Source organism: Anabas testudineus, chromosome 11 (genome assembly GCF_900324465.2).
Source record: "Anabas testudineus chromosome 11, fAnaTes1.2, whole genome shotgun sequence".
Taxonomy (NCBI): Eukaryota; Metazoa; Chordata; class Actinopteri; order Anabantiformes; family Anabantidae; genus Anabas; species Anabas testudineus.
In genome coordinates this window covers 5,293,004-5,309,192 of record NC_046620.1, presented here as the reverse complement: position 1 = coordinate 5,309,192, position 16,189 = coordinate 5,293,004, and the positions used below count along the sequence as shown (strand labels likewise).

General features: G+C 42.6%; 4 protein-coding genes across 6 annotated transcripts; 3 read left to right on the top strand and 1 right to left on the bottom strand.

Moving 5' to 3' along the window:
* Nucleotides 1-202: 202 nt before the first annotated feature.
* Nucleotides 203-1,735, top strand: LOC113155324 (gap junction alpha-9 protein-like). Its single transcript, XM_026349974.1, has one exon. The coding sequence runs from the start codon at nucleotides 203-205 to the stop codon at nucleotides 1,706-1,708; it is 1,506 nt and encodes a 501-aa protein (XP_026205759.1). The 3' UTR covers nucleotides 1,709-1,735.
* Nucleotides 1,736-2,617: 882 nt separating this feature from the next.
* On the bottom strand, nucleotides 2,618-4,537 carry mycbp (MYC binding protein). Of its 3 annotated transcripts, none has more exons than XM_026349977.1 (6): nucleotides 4,457-4,537; nucleotides 4,088-4,176; nucleotides 3,615-3,687; nucleotides 3,478-3,526; nucleotides 2,921-3,050; nucleotides 2,618-2,818 (listed from the first exon to the last, which is right to left on the bottom strand). In XM_026349977.1, the coding sequence occupies exons 2-6, from the start codon at nucleotides 4,100-4,102 to the stop codon at nucleotides 2,774-2,776; spliced, it is 312 nt and encodes a 103-aa protein (XP_026205762.1). In that variant the 5' UTR covers nucleotides 4,103-4,176; nucleotides 4,457-4,537; the 3' UTR covers nucleotides 2,618-2,773. The 3 variants fall into 3 exon arrangements, with proteins under 3 accessions (XP_026205762.1, XP_026205761.1, XP_026205760.1); XM_026349976.1 differs by having other exon boundaries at nucleotides 4,462-4,537; XM_026349975.1 differs by lacking the exon at nucleotides 4,457-4,537 and having other exon boundaries at nucleotides 4,088-4,430.
* A 236-nt stretch (nucleotides 4,538-4,773) lies between these two features.
* On the top strand, nucleotides 4,774-10,300 carry si:ch1073-513e17.1 (sialin). Its single transcript, XM_026347321.1, has 10 exons — nucleotides 4,774-4,909; nucleotides 6,034-6,139; nucleotides 6,408-6,561; nucleotides 7,675-7,892; nucleotides 8,003-8,236; nucleotides 8,347-8,521; nucleotides 8,697-8,815; nucleotides 9,251-9,412; nucleotides 9,531-9,663; nucleotides 10,140-10,300. The coding sequence occupies exons 3-10, from the start codon at nucleotides 6,480-6,482 to the stop codon at nucleotides 10,298-10,300; spliced, it is 1,284 nt and encodes a 427-aa protein (XP_026203106.1). The 5' UTR covers nucleotides 4,774-4,909; nucleotides 6,034-6,139; nucleotides 6,408-6,479.
* A 2,277-nt stretch (nucleotides 10,301-12,577) lies between these two features.
* Nucleotides 12,578-16,133, top strand: LOC113153493 (elongation factor 1-alpha). Its single transcript, XM_026347141.1, has 8 exons — nucleotides 12,578-12,725; nucleotides 13,506-13,660; nucleotides 14,122-14,301; nucleotides 14,395-14,691; nucleotides 14,779-14,929; nucleotides 15,016-15,272; nucleotides 15,361-15,595; nucleotides 15,697-16,133. The coding sequence occupies exons 2-8, from the start codon at nucleotides 13,517-13,519 to the stop codon at nucleotides 15,816-15,818; spliced, it is 1,386 nt and encodes a 461-aa protein (XP_026202926.1). The 5' UTR covers nucleotides 12,578-12,725; nucleotides 13,506-13,516; the 3' UTR covers nucleotides 15,819-16,133.
* Nucleotides 16,134-16,189: the final 56 nt, after the last annotated feature.

Below are 16,189 nucleotides of genomic sequence, written 5' to 3'. Positions count from 1 at the left end.
TAGTTACTGCCTATATCTGTTTCCTCAGCTCATCTTTTCATGTTCATGCTGTAAAAAGTTTTTTTTCTTTTTAATCTTTTACTAAAACAAATTTTAAAGAGTCTCTTTCAATTAGTCTATAAATATTTGTTTTTATGTCTGATCAGATTTTTTAAACTGATAATATTTTTCCTCATTATCAGAGCTCTGCTAGTGTAAAAAAATGGGAGACTGGAACTTCCTTGGGGGGATCTTGGAGGAGGTGCATATCCACTCCACCATGGTCGGCAAGATCTGGCTGACCATCCTGTTCATATTCAGGATGTTGGTGCTGGGCGTCGCTGCAGAGGACGTGTGGAACGACGAGCAGTCAGACTTTATCTGCAACACTGATCAGCCCGGCTGCCGCAACGTCTGCTACGACCAGGCCTTCCCCATCTCACTCATCAGGTACTGGGTGCTGCAGGTGATTTTTGTGTCCTCGCCCTCCCTGGTGTACATGGGTCACGCCATCTACCAGCTGCGAGCCCTGGAGAAGGAGCGCCACTGCAAGAAGGTGGCTCTCCGCCGGGAACTGGAGGCGGTGGACGTGGAGCTGGTGGAGGTGAGGAGGAGGATTGAAAAGGAGATGAGACAGCTGGAGCAGGGGAAGCTCAACAAGGCACCACTGAGAGGCTCTCTGCTGTGTACTTACGTGGCTCACATCGTTACCCGCTCAGTGGTGGAGGTAAGCTTCATGATGGTGCAGTACATCCTCTACGGACACCGCCTGAGCCCGCTGTACAAGTGTGAGAGGGAGCCTTGCCCCAACGTGGTGGACTGCTTCGTCTCCAGGCCCACAGAGAAATCAGTTTTCATGATGTTCATGCAAATCATCGCCTGCATCTCCCTCTTTCTCAGCCTTCTTGAGATCATACACCTGGGGTACAAGAAGGTTAAGAAAGCCATCCTGGGCTACTACCCGCATCTGAAGGAAGATCTTGATGAATATTATGTCAAGTCGAAAAAGAACTCAGTTGTGCATCAGGTTTGTGTGGGAACATCTGTGGGACGCAAGAGTACTATCCCCACAGCACCAAGTGGATACACACTACTGTTAGAGAAGCAGGGAAACGGACCCAACTACCCTCTTCTCAGCACCTCCTCTGCCTTCGTGCCAATACAGGGGGACCCTAGTGCAAAACCAGACTTCCACAAGGACTGCAAGGAGGGGGTGCCGAGCCCCACAGAGCAGAACAGCAACTCCAACAACACAAGCAGTGAGACGCGCTCACCTGCTGACAAACAGGATGAACCAGAGGAACCATCCTCACCCCATCATGAAGACCTCGAGTGTGGGAGATCTGAGTATCCCACCCTCCCAGTAGCAGACTCCTCATCATGCACTACACTGTCAGGCATTGCGAGGAAGTCACGGAGGGTCAGTCCACCGTGGAACTGTTCCACAGTAATGGAGGGGACCGGCTCGGACAGTGGAGACTCGTACCATGGGAACAACAGCAGCATGAAGCTACGTAGCAGCTGTGTCGGCCCACGAGCGAGGATGCTCTCTAAATCAGACATTAAGAGATCGAGCAGGTCCCAGAGCCCAGACTCTGCAGGAGAGCTGAGCTCTGTATCTCGTCACAGCCGTGAGAGTAACAGCCCCACCACCTCCTCTCCAAACCGCAGAGTGTCGGCAGCAAGCAGTGCGAGCAGCAGACGAGCACCGACTGACCTACAGATATAAACGCACTGTATACCTACAAAGATAGCAACAGAGACTTTGAATGAGACAAGGGTGCAAACTATAAGAACACTAGATTATTTTACTTTAAAAGTTCTTTAAAAACCTTTGTTACCTGTGGGGATTGTGCCCTTAAAACCAAAGAGCAGCTTTTTTATATGTAAAGCATCTATTCTTACAAGGTGGTCAGACAATAATGCAGAGTTTATGTTTTTCTCTCATTTTCAGGTCAGTTACAGGCGTCCAAATGTCTGGATGATTAGAGGGAAATGGAAAACTTTACCACAAATCCATAATGTTTTAGGCCACAAGGGGCTGTTACACAACTGGATACTTTCAAACCAGTAGCACTAAATCAATCCCATTTGGGCCCAGACATGTTTGAGAGAATCACAAAATGAGTGGAAAATATGCTGACAGCTGGAAGTTAATGGGCACCTAGCTACAACTAATGCAGTCTAATACAATAATCCTACAACTAATTCTCCTTGATGAAGGTGATAATGTTCAGGGTTTTTTGTTTTACTGTTTCAGAGTTGTTGAATCGGCACAATGATCAGTTTGGAGGCTGCAGTTTATTCTGCTGTTGAACTGCACTGAATGTACTTTGTTTGTATGGTACAAATAAAGATTTTAATCTTTAATGTCATTAGCTATATTATGCTGTCATCGACCAGTTTTTATTTCCCACAAAGAACATAAGCAGCAATTTCCCAAAAAATACTTTTGTATAGCAATTATTTTTACATGGTACTGAGTCATGCAGTTTATATCAATTAAAAAGCCTTTGAAAAAGATGTACTTAATTATTTTATGTGTATTTATTCCAGGTAAGTGACTAAACAGAATCGTCTGGTTGAAACCCCAGGGTCACTATAGGACACATAAAGAAGGTCTGATGCCAAATGCTGGGAAAAAATTTGTTTTATTTTGAACAAACAAGATTCACTTCTTGTGTAATTAACAAAATAACAGTTTTTTTAATGTTCACTGTATACCTACTAATATGTAACAAATTTACACTCTTATCCTCTTTTTTATGCTTTGCTTTGATTAATTCCTCCTTTGCTACTCTGCTCCCCCCTCTTCAGGCGATGGTTCATATTGCATCAGCTGGAAAACAATAACAAAGCAGAAGTCAGAGGTCACAGAAGGACAGGCTCTAGCTTTGTTTATCTATACATTTGCATATTTTTCTAAATACAAGCATCTTACCTTGTTTCTTAGCTCTTTGTTCTCCTCCATGAGAAGGTTGCACTTCTGTTGTAGGTCGGCCAGCTCCATCCGAAGAGCCTCAGTGTCAGCTGGCTCTGGACCAGCTGCGCCGAGATGAAGCTTTATGAAACTACACAGGTGGTTAAGGGCAATGTGTACACCAAGTTTTCATTATAGCCTTTTGTTTAATTTGTTTCCTTCTGATGTCGTTCATGCAAAGCACATGTATAGTTTAGTCTGTTGCTTATGGGCACTACATCACAGAACTCAAAGTGACCTGAACAAGGAGAGGAAGCAACTCATTTAGTGGCGGTGATTTCACATCACAGTCTAGCACATGTCATCATTAGTTTAGCCCTGTACAAATGTATTTCCTGTTTTGTAGCATTGTGGTTTTCTGAATAAATGATAGCTTGAACATTATATTATCAGACAGAACTAAGCAGCTTTATATTTTATGATTTGACATAATACAGTATTCATTACGTTTTTACCATTTAAGACATACCAGGAGCACTGTATCTTCAATAAAAGCTGCACACACATGAAAAGGATACTCCAGTGCATTGTTAGGTTTGTCAGTCTCTTCATAGAGTGCCACTAAAACTGGAAACAGGAACAAACACTGAAAGGTGAAAACTAAGAGTAGGTGTAATACCACGTTTAATAATTAGCTGTTTTCTTGTAAACCTACCGCTTGTTATAGTGTCAAGGACCCCAGATCTTTCAAGATATCTTCTAAATTGTTCCCGCTTCGATTCTGAGGCCTGAAACACAACAAATGTTTAACTTTTGACAGGTAGGATAACAGCACCAACCAGAAAATGAACTGAGTCTATTTCTTCTTGTCTGACAGTAGCTAGCTACTTGTCAAAACTAACAAAACTTGGGTGTATATTCTGGGAGGAATTGCGCCACCTTATATATATGCTACAAAACGAAATTTAACCCCAACTATTCACGTTTTATGAAGCTTAAACTCAATCAATATATCTGCCTGCTCAAGGCTTTGGGAACTAAGATGTAGCTACTATAGTACTAAGCTAGGTTATTTAGGCAGCTAGCACCTGATCAGTAAAATCAACTAGCGCTATAGGCTAAACTTTACCATTGTAAAAAAAAATAAGCAAACAGCTAGTTACAAGTAGCGTGCAACTAAATACTTACTCTGTAATGTGCCATGGATGCGATGACAGCAGTGTAATTTACGGTTGAGTAAAATGTGAGACTGGTTAATTGAAGCTAACTACGAACAGCTGGAAGGTCAACAACACAGGAGGGAGCCGTTACCATGACAACACCGTACAACACGGTGGCAGGTACGACACAGTGTGTATCGTTAATTAAACAGTTGAATAGGAAACTAAAACCAAATTAACAACAAAAAAAGTCTTATCTTATTTTTAAAACCGGTAAATGTTATGTACAAACAAACGTACAAACTCTATACACTAAGTAGAAAGCGCCGGTGTTGCCAGAATTGACTAACAGGGTTTAAATCCACCAGAGTGTAAAGTTATATAAATCTATACACACCGTACTTGTATATTTGAGTTCAGTTTCGGTGAGGGTGTTAAAAGCCACTCATTCTACTTTATGTCTCCTTTTTCCATCTCAGAATGACATAGAAAGTGTTATAGTTTGTCGGAAAGTCACACAAACTGGCAACACAAAAAGGTAGCGAGACCAGAGGGCGGGCCACCCATTGGTCAAGCGGCTGCAACGTCACACTGTCAGAGCAGATGTATAAGACATATGAACTGGTTTCACTGGATGTCTTAAAGTGGGCGTGGCCACTCCACAGTGTTTGACGTCAGTTTTCGTAAAGCGTCTGCTACCGGTTAGCTCACGTGACAAACACAACACAGATCACTGTTGTTTCGCCGCCTGCGAAATGACACAAGAGGTCGATTTACATGTTGTTTTACCTTCAGTACAGCTCATTAACTTGTCATGGACAAGATACCTCTGTTTAAAATCACTGACAAGGTAAGCTGTACTTAACGAAATGTAGTTTATTGTAATATGCTAGTTAAAGCTAGCTTACCGAACTGTTTACTGTTAGCTACTTCAGGTTGTTTACAGACCTGTGTGCTCTTTAAACTCTATTTAATTAAAGGCATCAATAAAACAATATAAGAATAACATATACATGTACAAGGTAAAAAGTATTAGCAACAAAATATACTTGAGTTCTCATGTGGTATGACACATTTCACCTTAAATTATATCATGTTATTAGATTATTAACAGTTAATTATAGTCTGCATCACTTTAATATTACAGGTAGAAAGGTAGACATAATTTTAACTGCACTATATGTTGATAATCATATGTTTTGAATCTAATAATTATAACTAAAACTGCTGCAGGATATGCTTAAGCACAGTACATGCGTAAATGTTATTAGTCACTTTGCACCAGATCCACCACTACAACCAACACCACACTGTAAACAGCTTCTGAGCCCATGCAGACTGAGCATATATGACAAACAGTATAACACATAAATAAAACCTATCATTCATTTATTAAGTAATACAGAATAGATTCATTGTTCCAGACAGGAGAAGATCTCATGATAGACTAGTTTTATAGACACTCGCAGACATTGTTTGTGTGATAGTGCACTGTATATACTGTATGGTGTATGAAGTCAATAAATGGATTGATCGAGTGGCCACGTAGAATAATAGATTAGGAGTACACATGTTTCAGTTGTCTTATCAACACCTTTTAATCATTTAAATGAATTTGTTTTTATATTTTTACAAGGTAGATGTCACTTTCACATACTTTTAAAAACGTTATTAAAAATTCATTGAGAGAAAGAAAGATAGAAGATGGGCAGGCCTGACCAGACTGACTCACACTTCCTCCATCAATAGAATTATGTCCCAGTTAATTACTGTGTCTGTTTAGAAATATAAAAAATATAAACCTTATGAGAAACACACAGGTAAACTTGAAAATGATTCAAACAAGGCCACGATTGTTAGGGTTAGAGTTAGGGTTCAGTTTCTGAAAGGTCGACATTTTGAAGTTAAACGTTTTTACCCAACTCAAAACCAGTTGGTTGTGTTTGCATGTGATCTTTTCTTTCTTTGTAACAGGTTTGATCTCAGGAAATCCCTCTGAGAAAACCCGTCTTGATCGCTGTTACTGTCACTATCTCACCGTATGACTCTGCACTGTAGCTATTTGGAGAATCAATAGCATGTAAGTGCAGTGTGGTGAAACCTTTTCAACATTTTGTGAAAGCAGGAAGTTTGAGAGTGTGTGTCGGTGTTTTCAGTGTCACTGTTTTTTTAATGGGTAAAAACCTGCGTCCCAGCAGGTTTTAATAAAATTCCAAATCTGCTGATGTGTCGTGTCACTTGACTTATATTCTTATATTTATTCTGTCATCTTTTTATCTCACATCCTCTTTGTATGCCAGTGTTTGTGAGTGTTTTTCTGACTTTGGGTTTCTCCCTTGTCTATCCAGCAGATTTTCTGGATGCCGTGAGTCACTGACATAATTTTACAGACATAGTATTTGTTGATTCGGCCCATTACCATGTCAGCATCAGATGTTTACTCCATCAACTCCACCCCATCGGACAGTGAAGACAGTCATCCCCTCATCAAGCCTGATGCAGGTGTGTTTCTGCTTGTAGCAGGATGTTTTTATTCAGTTGAGATTTTACATTTACTACAAGCCAAAAAAATCTCAATGAGAAGTTTGCTTATGTCTTAATAGTCAATTAAATATTTTCTGGATTAATCACTTTATTGTTTGGTTTAAACAAAATAAAAAAACATTAAGAATTCTCATCTCAGGATGACATTGTGAAATGTCCAACTAACAGCACAAAACCTGAAAATATTGTACTAAACCTGTAATGTCACGAGTACAACAGCATGTTTGAGAGCCTCAAAAACGTTTTTCTACTTTAAATGTGATGTAAATAGTGAACTGTTAAATGCAGATTAATAGTTTAATTTAACATAATCTCTGATGCAAGTTGTTTTCAACATGCATCTATTGAGTACTAATTATTGATACAGATTCATCATAATCTGGTCAGTTCACTATGACATAACACAGAAAAGACAGAACATCTTAACATAGGAGAGACTTCCACACACATAGTTTTACTCTGACAATTCGTTTGTGATTTTAATCTGATAATCAGGTAACGTTTGCAGCTCTACATGCGATGACAAAACTGTCTCTGCTACTGTGCCACTGTGCTGTTTACTTTGCTGGTTTGTAGTTCTGCAAACAGCTCAGAGAACTGTAACAGGTCTGATTCTCTGGTTCCTCAGCAAATGTTTTGTCAGAAATCAGCACTTTACTGGTTAAAGATGAGCAGTTAGACACCTGATGGCACCACTGAAACTGAAATCACGTGCTACTGAAATAAAAACATAAAGATGGTGCTGAATGGGCTTTTTAACTACAGTTTAATACAGAAGCCAGTTATAGGCTAAAGGTGCAATACACAGTAACATGACCGACTGATGATGTAATGAGGTGACATAATATGTGACATATACACAAATAACACATAACAAAATACTGGATAATGCAGGATATTAATATTTATAGCATGATGGGATAGAATCATCATTGTCCTGTGAACACCATGTATCACCGCATTCTGCTTTAGATTTTATCTGAACAATAAATGACCACACGTGAACCTACAGTACAGTATGTGGTTTTTCATCCACACTACATGTAAATATCATTGTTTTTATTTGATCAGTTCCTCCTCAGTGCTGCTCGGCTCGCCTCAACCTGGCCGTCCTGATGTTCTTCGGGTTCTCTGTGGTCTATGGCCTCCGTGTGAACCTCAGTGTTGCCATGGTAGCCATGGTGAACACCACAGATTCCACACCAACCCAGAACAAGTCGATCTTCAAGGCCTGTCCGCTTCCGTCTGGGAAAGACAACACCAGTGGCGGTTTAATACAGCCTGAGGGGGTAATGCTATTTTGCTGTTTACTCTCTTGTTGTTGTTTTTAGTCTTCAGAAAACTTTGTAAACTGAAGTACTGAATAATTTCATATGAAGCTCTCTCGGTCTTGTCCCAGATCCCTCATTACTCGTGGGACACAGAGACTCAGGGCTGGCTGCTCGGGGCATTCTTCTTCGGCTACCTCTGCACTCAAATCCCCGGAGGTTACCTGGCCGGTCACTATGGGGGGAGTCTCTTCCTGGGTTTGGGTGTGCTGGGCACAGCCGTCCTCACCCTGCTCACCCCTCTGGCTGCTCAGTTAGGATCGTACTGGCTGTTTGCTCTACGAGCCCTGGAAGGTTTCGGGGAGGTAAGACGACGCCGGACACAGCAGAGGCTGCTGGAAATGCAAAGTCCAGACTTCGTATCTTCGAACGTATCCTAATTGGTGTTTATCATTCTGCCTCCGCGTTTCTTCAGGGTGTGACATTCCCGGCCATGATGGCGATGTGGGCCCGGTGGGCTCCTCCTCTAGAGCGCTCTCGTCTGATGAGCCTATCGGGATCCGGGGCCAATTTTGGAGCATTTTTAGCTCTGCCGCTCACTGGCCTTATCTGCCAAACACTGGGCTGGCCCGCTGTCTTCTACCTCTGTGGTGAGGGAGCAACACACTTCAACACTTCACACACACCGAAGTACTATCACACAGTCGAATATGTCATAACATACACGGTGGAGGCAGGGAGAGGAGAACTGACTGAAGCTTCAGTCATTAATGTACTCAATAAATGTGAATACCTGCACATTTCCTCTCTCTGTTTGTCTTTCAGGGGGCACTGGTTGCCTCTGGGCTGTCTTTTGGTTTATTTTTGTGTCCGATGACCCCCGCACCCATCGTCGAATCAGCGAAGAGGAGAGAGATTACATCATAAACTCTATTGGACCCCAGGTACACATGAAACATTAACAGGCTGTGTTGTATATTTAAGCATCAAGCTTTATTTAAAACACGTCGTGAGTGCACTGTTACAGTTTCTGTGAAAAGCGGCAGAGAAAGTGTTTTTCTTCTTTTTTTGTTTTTGTAGCCATAATCAGCTTTTATGAATATTGATCATAAACAGTTAAGTCAAGCTGTTAAAAAAGGTTTTAAAACTTGAAACACCTTTACTCCAGTTCATTCTCCAGTTCCCTTATCAGGCTTCCTGTTTCCATTCCCGTTTCTTTTCCTCCTACTTTCTTACCTTATCTCCCTCAGTTGTGCTTTGTAGCTCTTGGTTGTACCAAGAAACTTTCCCTGTCATGTCCCGTGTCAAATTCTCCCCCCCTCTGCTCTCTAAGCTCTTTAACGATTCATATGATGTCCCTTTTTCTCTTGTTGCTGCAGGGTAAAGGTCACGGCTGGTCTGTGCCTGTGCTGCCTATGATGATGTCCGTCCCTCTGTGGGCCATCATTGTTACCCAGATGTGTTCAAACTGGGCCTACTACACCCTGCTCACCTCTCTGCCCACATACATGGACAACATCCTGCACTTTGACCTCCAGTCGGTGAGGTTTAATTCAAGATGAAAAACACAGCAGATGTTTGGAACATTTTCGGACATTTTACAGACTAGTGCACAACGTTTCCGAATGTTTTCCCTGAAGTCTGTGTCTCTACCTGCAGAACGGCTTAGTGTCCGCTCTGCCGTACCTCGGCGGCATGATCTTCTCCACTCTCTCTGGTTTTGCAGCAGACAAGCTCATCGAGAGGAGAGTGTTCAGCGTCACTGTCGTACGCAAGCTCTTCACCCTCACAGGCAAGTGAACTAAGTCCTCTCATATCCTCTTTGTGTGCTCTGTCACATACACCTGTGTGTTCATGATAGTTTCTGTATCGGGTGACTGTCACGGGACCAGGGATGCAGGTTTTGAGGAAGTTAAAGGGATTATGAAGAGCAATTTGTGATCCCTTTTTATTAAATACAGTCTGCAGTGTGACAGACTGAGCAAAAATGTTTACACAGTTTTACATTTTATACATTTTATATTTTACAAAAAACAAACACAAATTGTTCCAGAAGAGACAAAAACAAACATATTAAAGCCCTGATGACGACAAACACACAAAGATGTGACAGTACAAACTACCAACTTACAGCTCCGACCAAAAAGATCCGTTAAAGGTTGTGTTTTCTGTTTGACTGGAAATATTTAAAAGACTCAAACTGAACCTGTCACGCCACGTCTGCTGGTTTTTCACTCTTTGTTTGACGTCTACCTCCGATATCTGCAGGTATGTTGTTACCTGCAGCTTTCCTCGTGGCTGTGGCCTACGCCGGTTGCAGCCACATCCTCACCGTCACCTTCCTCACGCTCTCCACAACCACAGGAGGGACGAGCGCCCTCGAGCTCTTCAAAAAAAGAGAGACACGGCTACGGGGGGGTTTGAGTTAATAGTTTTTATAAATATGGAGGAAAAAGTGTGAGAAAGAAATTTGGGACTGTTTTATAGTTGATTGGATCTTGATACTTTTGTTTTTGATGAAACGCTGAACTGAAAAAATATTAAATTCTGCTCTTAAAATGTATAAAATTTCTGTAATTTCAATTGCCAATCCGTCTTCTGAAAACTGTCTGTGTGTTTAGTGTATGGGTTTGTGTCTTTTGGTTTTCGTTTTTTTGTTTAGTTGCGTTCTCTCGTTATATTGCAACCAATCATACAGGATGTTAGATGATTTTTTTTTTTATAGATTTGTGTTGATGATGATAGTACTACGATATAATTTTTTGTTGATTGTTTGGATAGATAGATAGAGAGAGGATAGATAGAGAGAGAGGATAGATAGAGAGAGAGAGGATAGATAGAGAGAGAGAGGATAGATAGAGAGAGAGAGAGAGAGAGAGAGGATAGATAGAGAGAGAGAGAGAGAGGATAGATAGAGAGAGAGAGAGAGAGAGAGAGAGAGATAGATAGAGAGAGATAGATAGATAGATATGTGTATTTAAGTACAGTAGTTTAGTAAATGTAACTTTGACTTCTGAGCTGCACACTGCCGGTTCTTGTGGTTCTTCTCACTGTATGAGCCTCGTCAGACCTGTTCTACTGTAGAACCTGCTCGTGATCTATTAAGAACTCAGTTTCATGCCTGAGGTACTAGATGTTTTCACATTCTGCGTTTTTTAACAACTTCAAAGTTCCTTCTGTGACACCAGCTGGTGAAAGCACATCGCTGGTCATTTTACCGTCGTGTTGTTTTTCTCTTCTGGTCCATTACTGATCTCTTCCTGCTCTTATCTCTTCGCTCCTCTCCCCGTATCACCGACCAGTCAACCCCACCACTCCCACATCAGCTTCGCTCCGCGCTGAGCTGAGTGAAAGGAGCAGCTGCCAAGTCCAAGTGGCTGTTACCTGAACTGGAGGGAAAGCTGAGAGAGGAGTGTGTGTGTGTGTCGGTGTGTGTACCAGGGGATGCCTTCTGCCTCTATACTGGGCAATATGCCACAGTGATGCAGGAAGAGGCTGAATCTGACCTCCTGACCCACAAACAGCATCCCAGAGAAAATACAGACCTACTTCTTAGGTTCACTTACCATCCAAACTGTTTTATGGATGGTTATGATCACAGAACATATCAAATAAAATAAATATAAAGTTAATGAATGACTATAGTTATTAAGTGAGGCGTGTACTAGTACTGTAAAGTGGTAAAACAGCTGAACCTGATATCACACTACCCCCTAACAAGACTTCTGATTCAATCAAACATTTGTATATGCGTCTGTTGGGATGTAAATTCCTCCCAGATAAGGTATCTTGAGAACAACAGGAGTTCATCTTTTCACATTCTGGCCTCTGTTTGAATGTAAATATCTTTAGGATTGAGATAATCTCGTTAGGCAGGTATTACTAGGGGGATAGGGGTCGGAAACTCAACTTTGTGTTGAGTTTAGGTTGCTGTATGTCAAATGTTTTAGATTAAATAATTCAGTTAAATGTACCAACACTGCAGAAATATTCCATTACAAGTAAAATCCTTCATTTAAAATAAAGTACTAGTGAGAAATTGTACTTTAGGATCACATTTATCAGTATGTGGCCCCGGCGCCTGATCGAATGGTTAATGCATCAGTGCAAAAGCAGCATTGAGATGTTGCTGTGCTTTTCTCTAATGTTTATTTTTTGAGAAATTCTGATTAATGTCACTTAATTTGCTCTCAAGTAGTAACTTAAATAAAATCACATCATTTGTCTAGAGGGGAAATAAGTTTTTGGTTTAACTGCTAACAAGTCAGAGACGAAAGTCCATTAAGGACACTGAGTGTTTTGCATTTTACGAGCTAATAATATTTTATCTTATCTCTTTCTTATTTTTTAAAGATTATGCAAGTATTGCATGAGAACAGCTGCATGAATATATAATAAAGGATGCATCAAATTTGCACTTAAATACTACACGTGTATGCATCAGTTTCATCCTGTGTTTTTAATGAGGTTTCTATGTAACTTTAGTGCTTTAATGATTAATAAAATGTAAGAGCTGAAATTATTTCACCACCATCAAGTCAACTTGCATTAAAAACCAGTTTTTCTATGATCCGTCCCTTAATAAAACTCACACTCAGGTCTGTGGCTGTGTATGCGTGTGCGTGTGCGTGTCTGTGTGCGTGTGAGATCACGCATGTTGCAGGCGGTTCGTGCGGCGTCGTGCTGACGTGCTTCGCAGGAATGTGTGTGATTTGCGGGGTTTTCACCGAGGAGGGCGACGGGAAGTCAGGCCGCTCCCCTGCTGTATAAAAGCTCCCGGTCCGCTCCCACTCTTCCTCTTTCTGTTACCTGGCTAGGGGCAGCAGCTTTGGCCGTGAAAACCCAGAAACACCGGTAAGTTCAGCTGTGATTCATGAGCTACATACGAAGCTAGTTTGGCCTTTAGGTGTTTTTTTAAAGCTTTAATATAAAGTTTGTTCGTACACGTTCAACACCAAACTTCGCCTTCTCTGTTATATAACTTAACACTAACCTGTGGATTTTTATATTTGTGTAGAAGCCCTAAATGTAAGGTTAGCTACCACTTGGTGTTTTCTCTCGTGTGGTTAATATCAGCACCTTTTTGTGGAGTTTTCTGAGGCTATGTTTTAACTTTTTAACGAGAATTGTGATTTGTAATGGAGGGTGAAAGAATGTGAGGAACAAAGGGGGCTGCTGCTGAAAGCGGACATCCTAGGATGCGGGAATGGCATTTTATTTATCTCTTGAAACAACCGCTCACATTATCCAGCGACAGGTGTTGGGAGGCTAAATAAAATAGCTGCTGAATATTTGGCGAGCTTTGTAACTTTATACCGACGTGGCCCATAGAGTAACACGTGTCTCGGGCTGGCCTGTGGCCGAGTGGGGCCTAGCAGGAGCCGCCGCCTGTTAGCGGCACGACTGCTAAACCTGTTTCTATTAAATGGCGATTAAAATATTGAATGTGTGTATATTGTATATGTTCTAATCATGATTGTTAATGGATGTCAAACGGATGATGTGTGGCTTTTAGATGGCTGTTCTAGCTATGCCGGGTATCATGGTTGAGCTAACGTCTTTCATTAAGCTAACGTTAGCTGTTGGATGTTGGCGAATAAATGACGGTGCTTCTTCACTCTTATTTCACTACAGAAACTAAAACAATGGGAAAGGAAAAGACCCACATCAACATCGTGGTCATTGGCCATGTCGACTCCGGCAAGTCCACCACCACCGGCCACCTGATCTACAAGTGCGGAGGAATCGACAAGAGAACCATCGAGAAGTTCGAGAAAGAGGCCGCAGAGGTCGGTTCGTTTTTATCTTTACAGCCGTTAGTTAAAAAATCCAAGATGGCGGCCTCAGCGTGCCCCGCTCCGAGCCGCGCTGCCCGGCACGAGGGTGTAGCCGTGTGCGCGCACGCAGGGTGGGGCTTAACGTAGTGACGGTGACGCTGCACTGTGCTCAGTTCAGGAGACACTTGATGTTAGTGAAGATTTAACTGTGTGGGCTGTAACCTCACCCTGAATTCAGAATAAACATCCTTTATCAACTGTTACGAAGTTAACACATTACACTGTTATTTCATTCATAGTAAATTCTCACTTGTGTGGCTAAATTGTAGACCACAAAGTCAAAGCCTGTAGCAAATGTTATCAAATGAGATTAGAATTTTGATAATGATTAGAATTACTTGAAATGAGAAGGCTGTTGGTTCAACACCACTGAAATGTCTAAGGACCAAGGACTAATCACTGTTCACCCACAGATGGGCAAAGGCTCCTTCAAGTACGCCTGGGTGCTGGACAAGCTGAAGGCCGAGCGTGAGCGTGGTATCACCATTGACATTGCTCTGTGGAAGTTTGAGACCAGCAAGTACTACGTGACCATCATTGATGCCCCCGGACACAGGGATTTCATCAAGAACATGATCACTGGTACCTCTCAGGTAACTATTGCTTTAACACACAGTACTCATTTTCAATAATAAAAATATTTGGATCAGGACTTTATCTCAATTTGAACTGATTTTGCTCTTCAGGCTGACTGCGCTGTGCTGATTGTTGCTGCTGGTGTTGGTGAGTTCGAGGCTGGTATCTCCAAGAACGGCCAGACCCGTGAGCACGCCCTGCTGGCCTTCACTCTTGGTGTGAAGCAGCTCATTGTTGGAGTCAACAAGATGGACTCCACTGAGCCCCCTTACAGCCAGAAACGCTTTGAGGAGATCACCAAGGAAGTGAGCGCCTACATCAAGAAGATCGGTTACAACCCCGCCACTGTTGCCTTTGTCCCCATCTCTGGATGGCACGGAGACAACATGCTGGAGACCAGTGACAAGGTAAGGGGCTTATGACACACTTGTTTCAACTGTAGTCAAGTTGTTTAAAATCAACAGGAACTAATGGCATTTTAAATCCTTTTGTAGATGACCTGGTTCAAGGGCTGGAAGATCGAGCGTAAAGAGGGTAATGCCAGCGGAACCACCCTGCTGGAGGCTCTGGATGCCATCCTGCCACCTGCCCGTCCCACCGACAAGGCCCTCCGTCTGCCCCTGCAGGACGTCTACAAAATCGGCGGTAAGGATTTTGATTTAATTGTATAAATTGGAACTACTTCTTCTCCAGTTACAGTATGTGGTAATCATACTGGCTTTATTGCTCAGGTATTGGAACTGTCCCCGTCGGCCGTGTGGAGACCGGTATCCTGAAGCCCGGTATGGTCGTCACCTTTGCTCCCCCCAACCTGACCACTGAGGTGAAGTCTGTGGAGATGCACCACGAGTCTCTGCCCGAGGCTGTCCCTGGGGACAACGTTGGCTTCAACGTCAAGAACGTCTCCGTCAAGGAAATCCGTCGTGGATACGTGGCTGGTGACAGCAAGAACGACCCACCCAAGGCTGCTGACAGCTTCAACGCCCAGGTTGGTTTTGAGATCTAATGCGACTCCTATGTTTTCTCAGATTTCCAAGTTCTATGTGGCAGATTTCTAATTCTAAATGTGTTCACAGGTCATCATCCTGAACCACCCTGGCCAGATCAGTGAGGGTTACGCCCCCGTCCTGGACTGCCACACTGCTCACATTGCCTGCAAGTTCAAGGAGCTCATCGAGAAGATCGACCGTCGTTCTGGCAAGAAGCTTGAGGACAACCCCAAGTTTGTCAAGTCTGGTGATGCTGCCATTGTCAAGCTGATTCCACAGAAGCCCATGGTTGTGGAGCCCTTCTCCAGCTACCCTCCCCTCGGTAAGTGTCCCACCCTACACTCACTCATAATCATTCCTCTTACTGTTCAAATGTGGCATTGTAAGGTTATGGGCAACTACTAACCTTTTTCCTACTCGCAGGTCGTTTTGCTGTGCGTGACATGAGGCAGACGGTCGCTGTCGGTGTCATCAAGGCTGTTGATACCAAGGAGGTTTCTGGAAAGACAACCAAGGCTGCAGAGAAGGCCCAGAAGAAGAAATGAATGGTCGTGAAGGACATCCAGCAACCAGAAGTGTGCCGGCAGCAGCGGGCCACTCTATCGTCTCCCCACCCTGGATCATCTTCTCTGAGGCATAGCTCTCTACTCAAGGACTGGCTTATGCTGATTAAAACTCATCGCAAAAGTTTCCGCAGGAAAAAAGAACCTTGTGGCATTGTCACTTACCTGAATCACATGACGGTGCCTCTTAAGTTTAAGTTGGAAATGGTTTAGAAATGTATCTTGACGTTAATGCCACACATCTAATTGGAAAGTAAGCTGCTGGTAACTAATAAAATGTCTCTGAGAAAAATTGAATTTGGCTTGTCTTCATCCTTCAGTGTTGCAGTTGTGTAGTTGCCACAAGAGAGCTT

What these genes read in the sequence shown, in the direction of transcription:
- LOC113155324 (XM_026349974.1), top strand. Translation starts at nt 203, where the DNA reads ATGGGAGACTGGAACTTCCTTGGGGGGATCTTGGAGGAGGTGCATATC.
- mycbp (XM_026349977.1), bottom strand. An exon ending in CCTTGACACTATAACAAGCG is followed by an intron (nt 3,527 to 3,614) that starts GTAGGTTTACAA and finishes TCCTGTTTCCAG; the next exon opens with TTTTAGTGGCACTCTATGAA. An exon ending in ACAAAGAGCTAAGAAACAAG is followed by an intron (nt 2,819 to 2,920) that starts GTAAGATGCTTG and finishes ATTGTTTTCCAG; the next exon opens with CTGATGCAATATGAACCATC.
- si:ch1073-513e17.1 (XM_026347321.1), top strand. Translation starts at nt 6,480, where the DNA reads ATGTCAGCATCAGATGTTTACTCCATCAACTCCACCCCATCGGACAGT. An exon ending in CCCTGGAAGGTTTCGGGGAG is followed by an intron (nt 8,237 to 8,346) that starts GTAAGACGACGC and finishes GCGTTTCTTCAG; the next exon opens with GGTGTGACATTCCCGGCCAT. An exon ending in CGCTGTCTTCTACCTCTGTG is followed by an intron (nt 8,522 to 8,696) that starts GTGAGGGAGCAA and finishes TTTGTCTTTCAG; the next exon opens with GGGGCACTGGTTGCCTCTGG.
- LOC113153493 (XM_026347141.1), top strand. Translation starts at nt 13,517, where the DNA reads ATGGGAAAGGAAAAGACCCACATCAACATCGTGGTCATTGGCCATGTC. An exon ending in TGATCACTGGTACCTCTCAG is followed by an intron (nt 14,302 to 14,394) that starts GTAACTATTGCT and finishes TTTGCTCTTCAG; the next exon opens with GCTGACTGCGCTGTGCTGAT. An exon ending in CTGACAGCTTCAACGCCCAG is followed by an intron (nt 15,273 to 15,360) that starts GTTGGTTTTGAG and finishes ATGTGTTCACAG; the next exon opens with GTCATCATCCTGAACCACCC.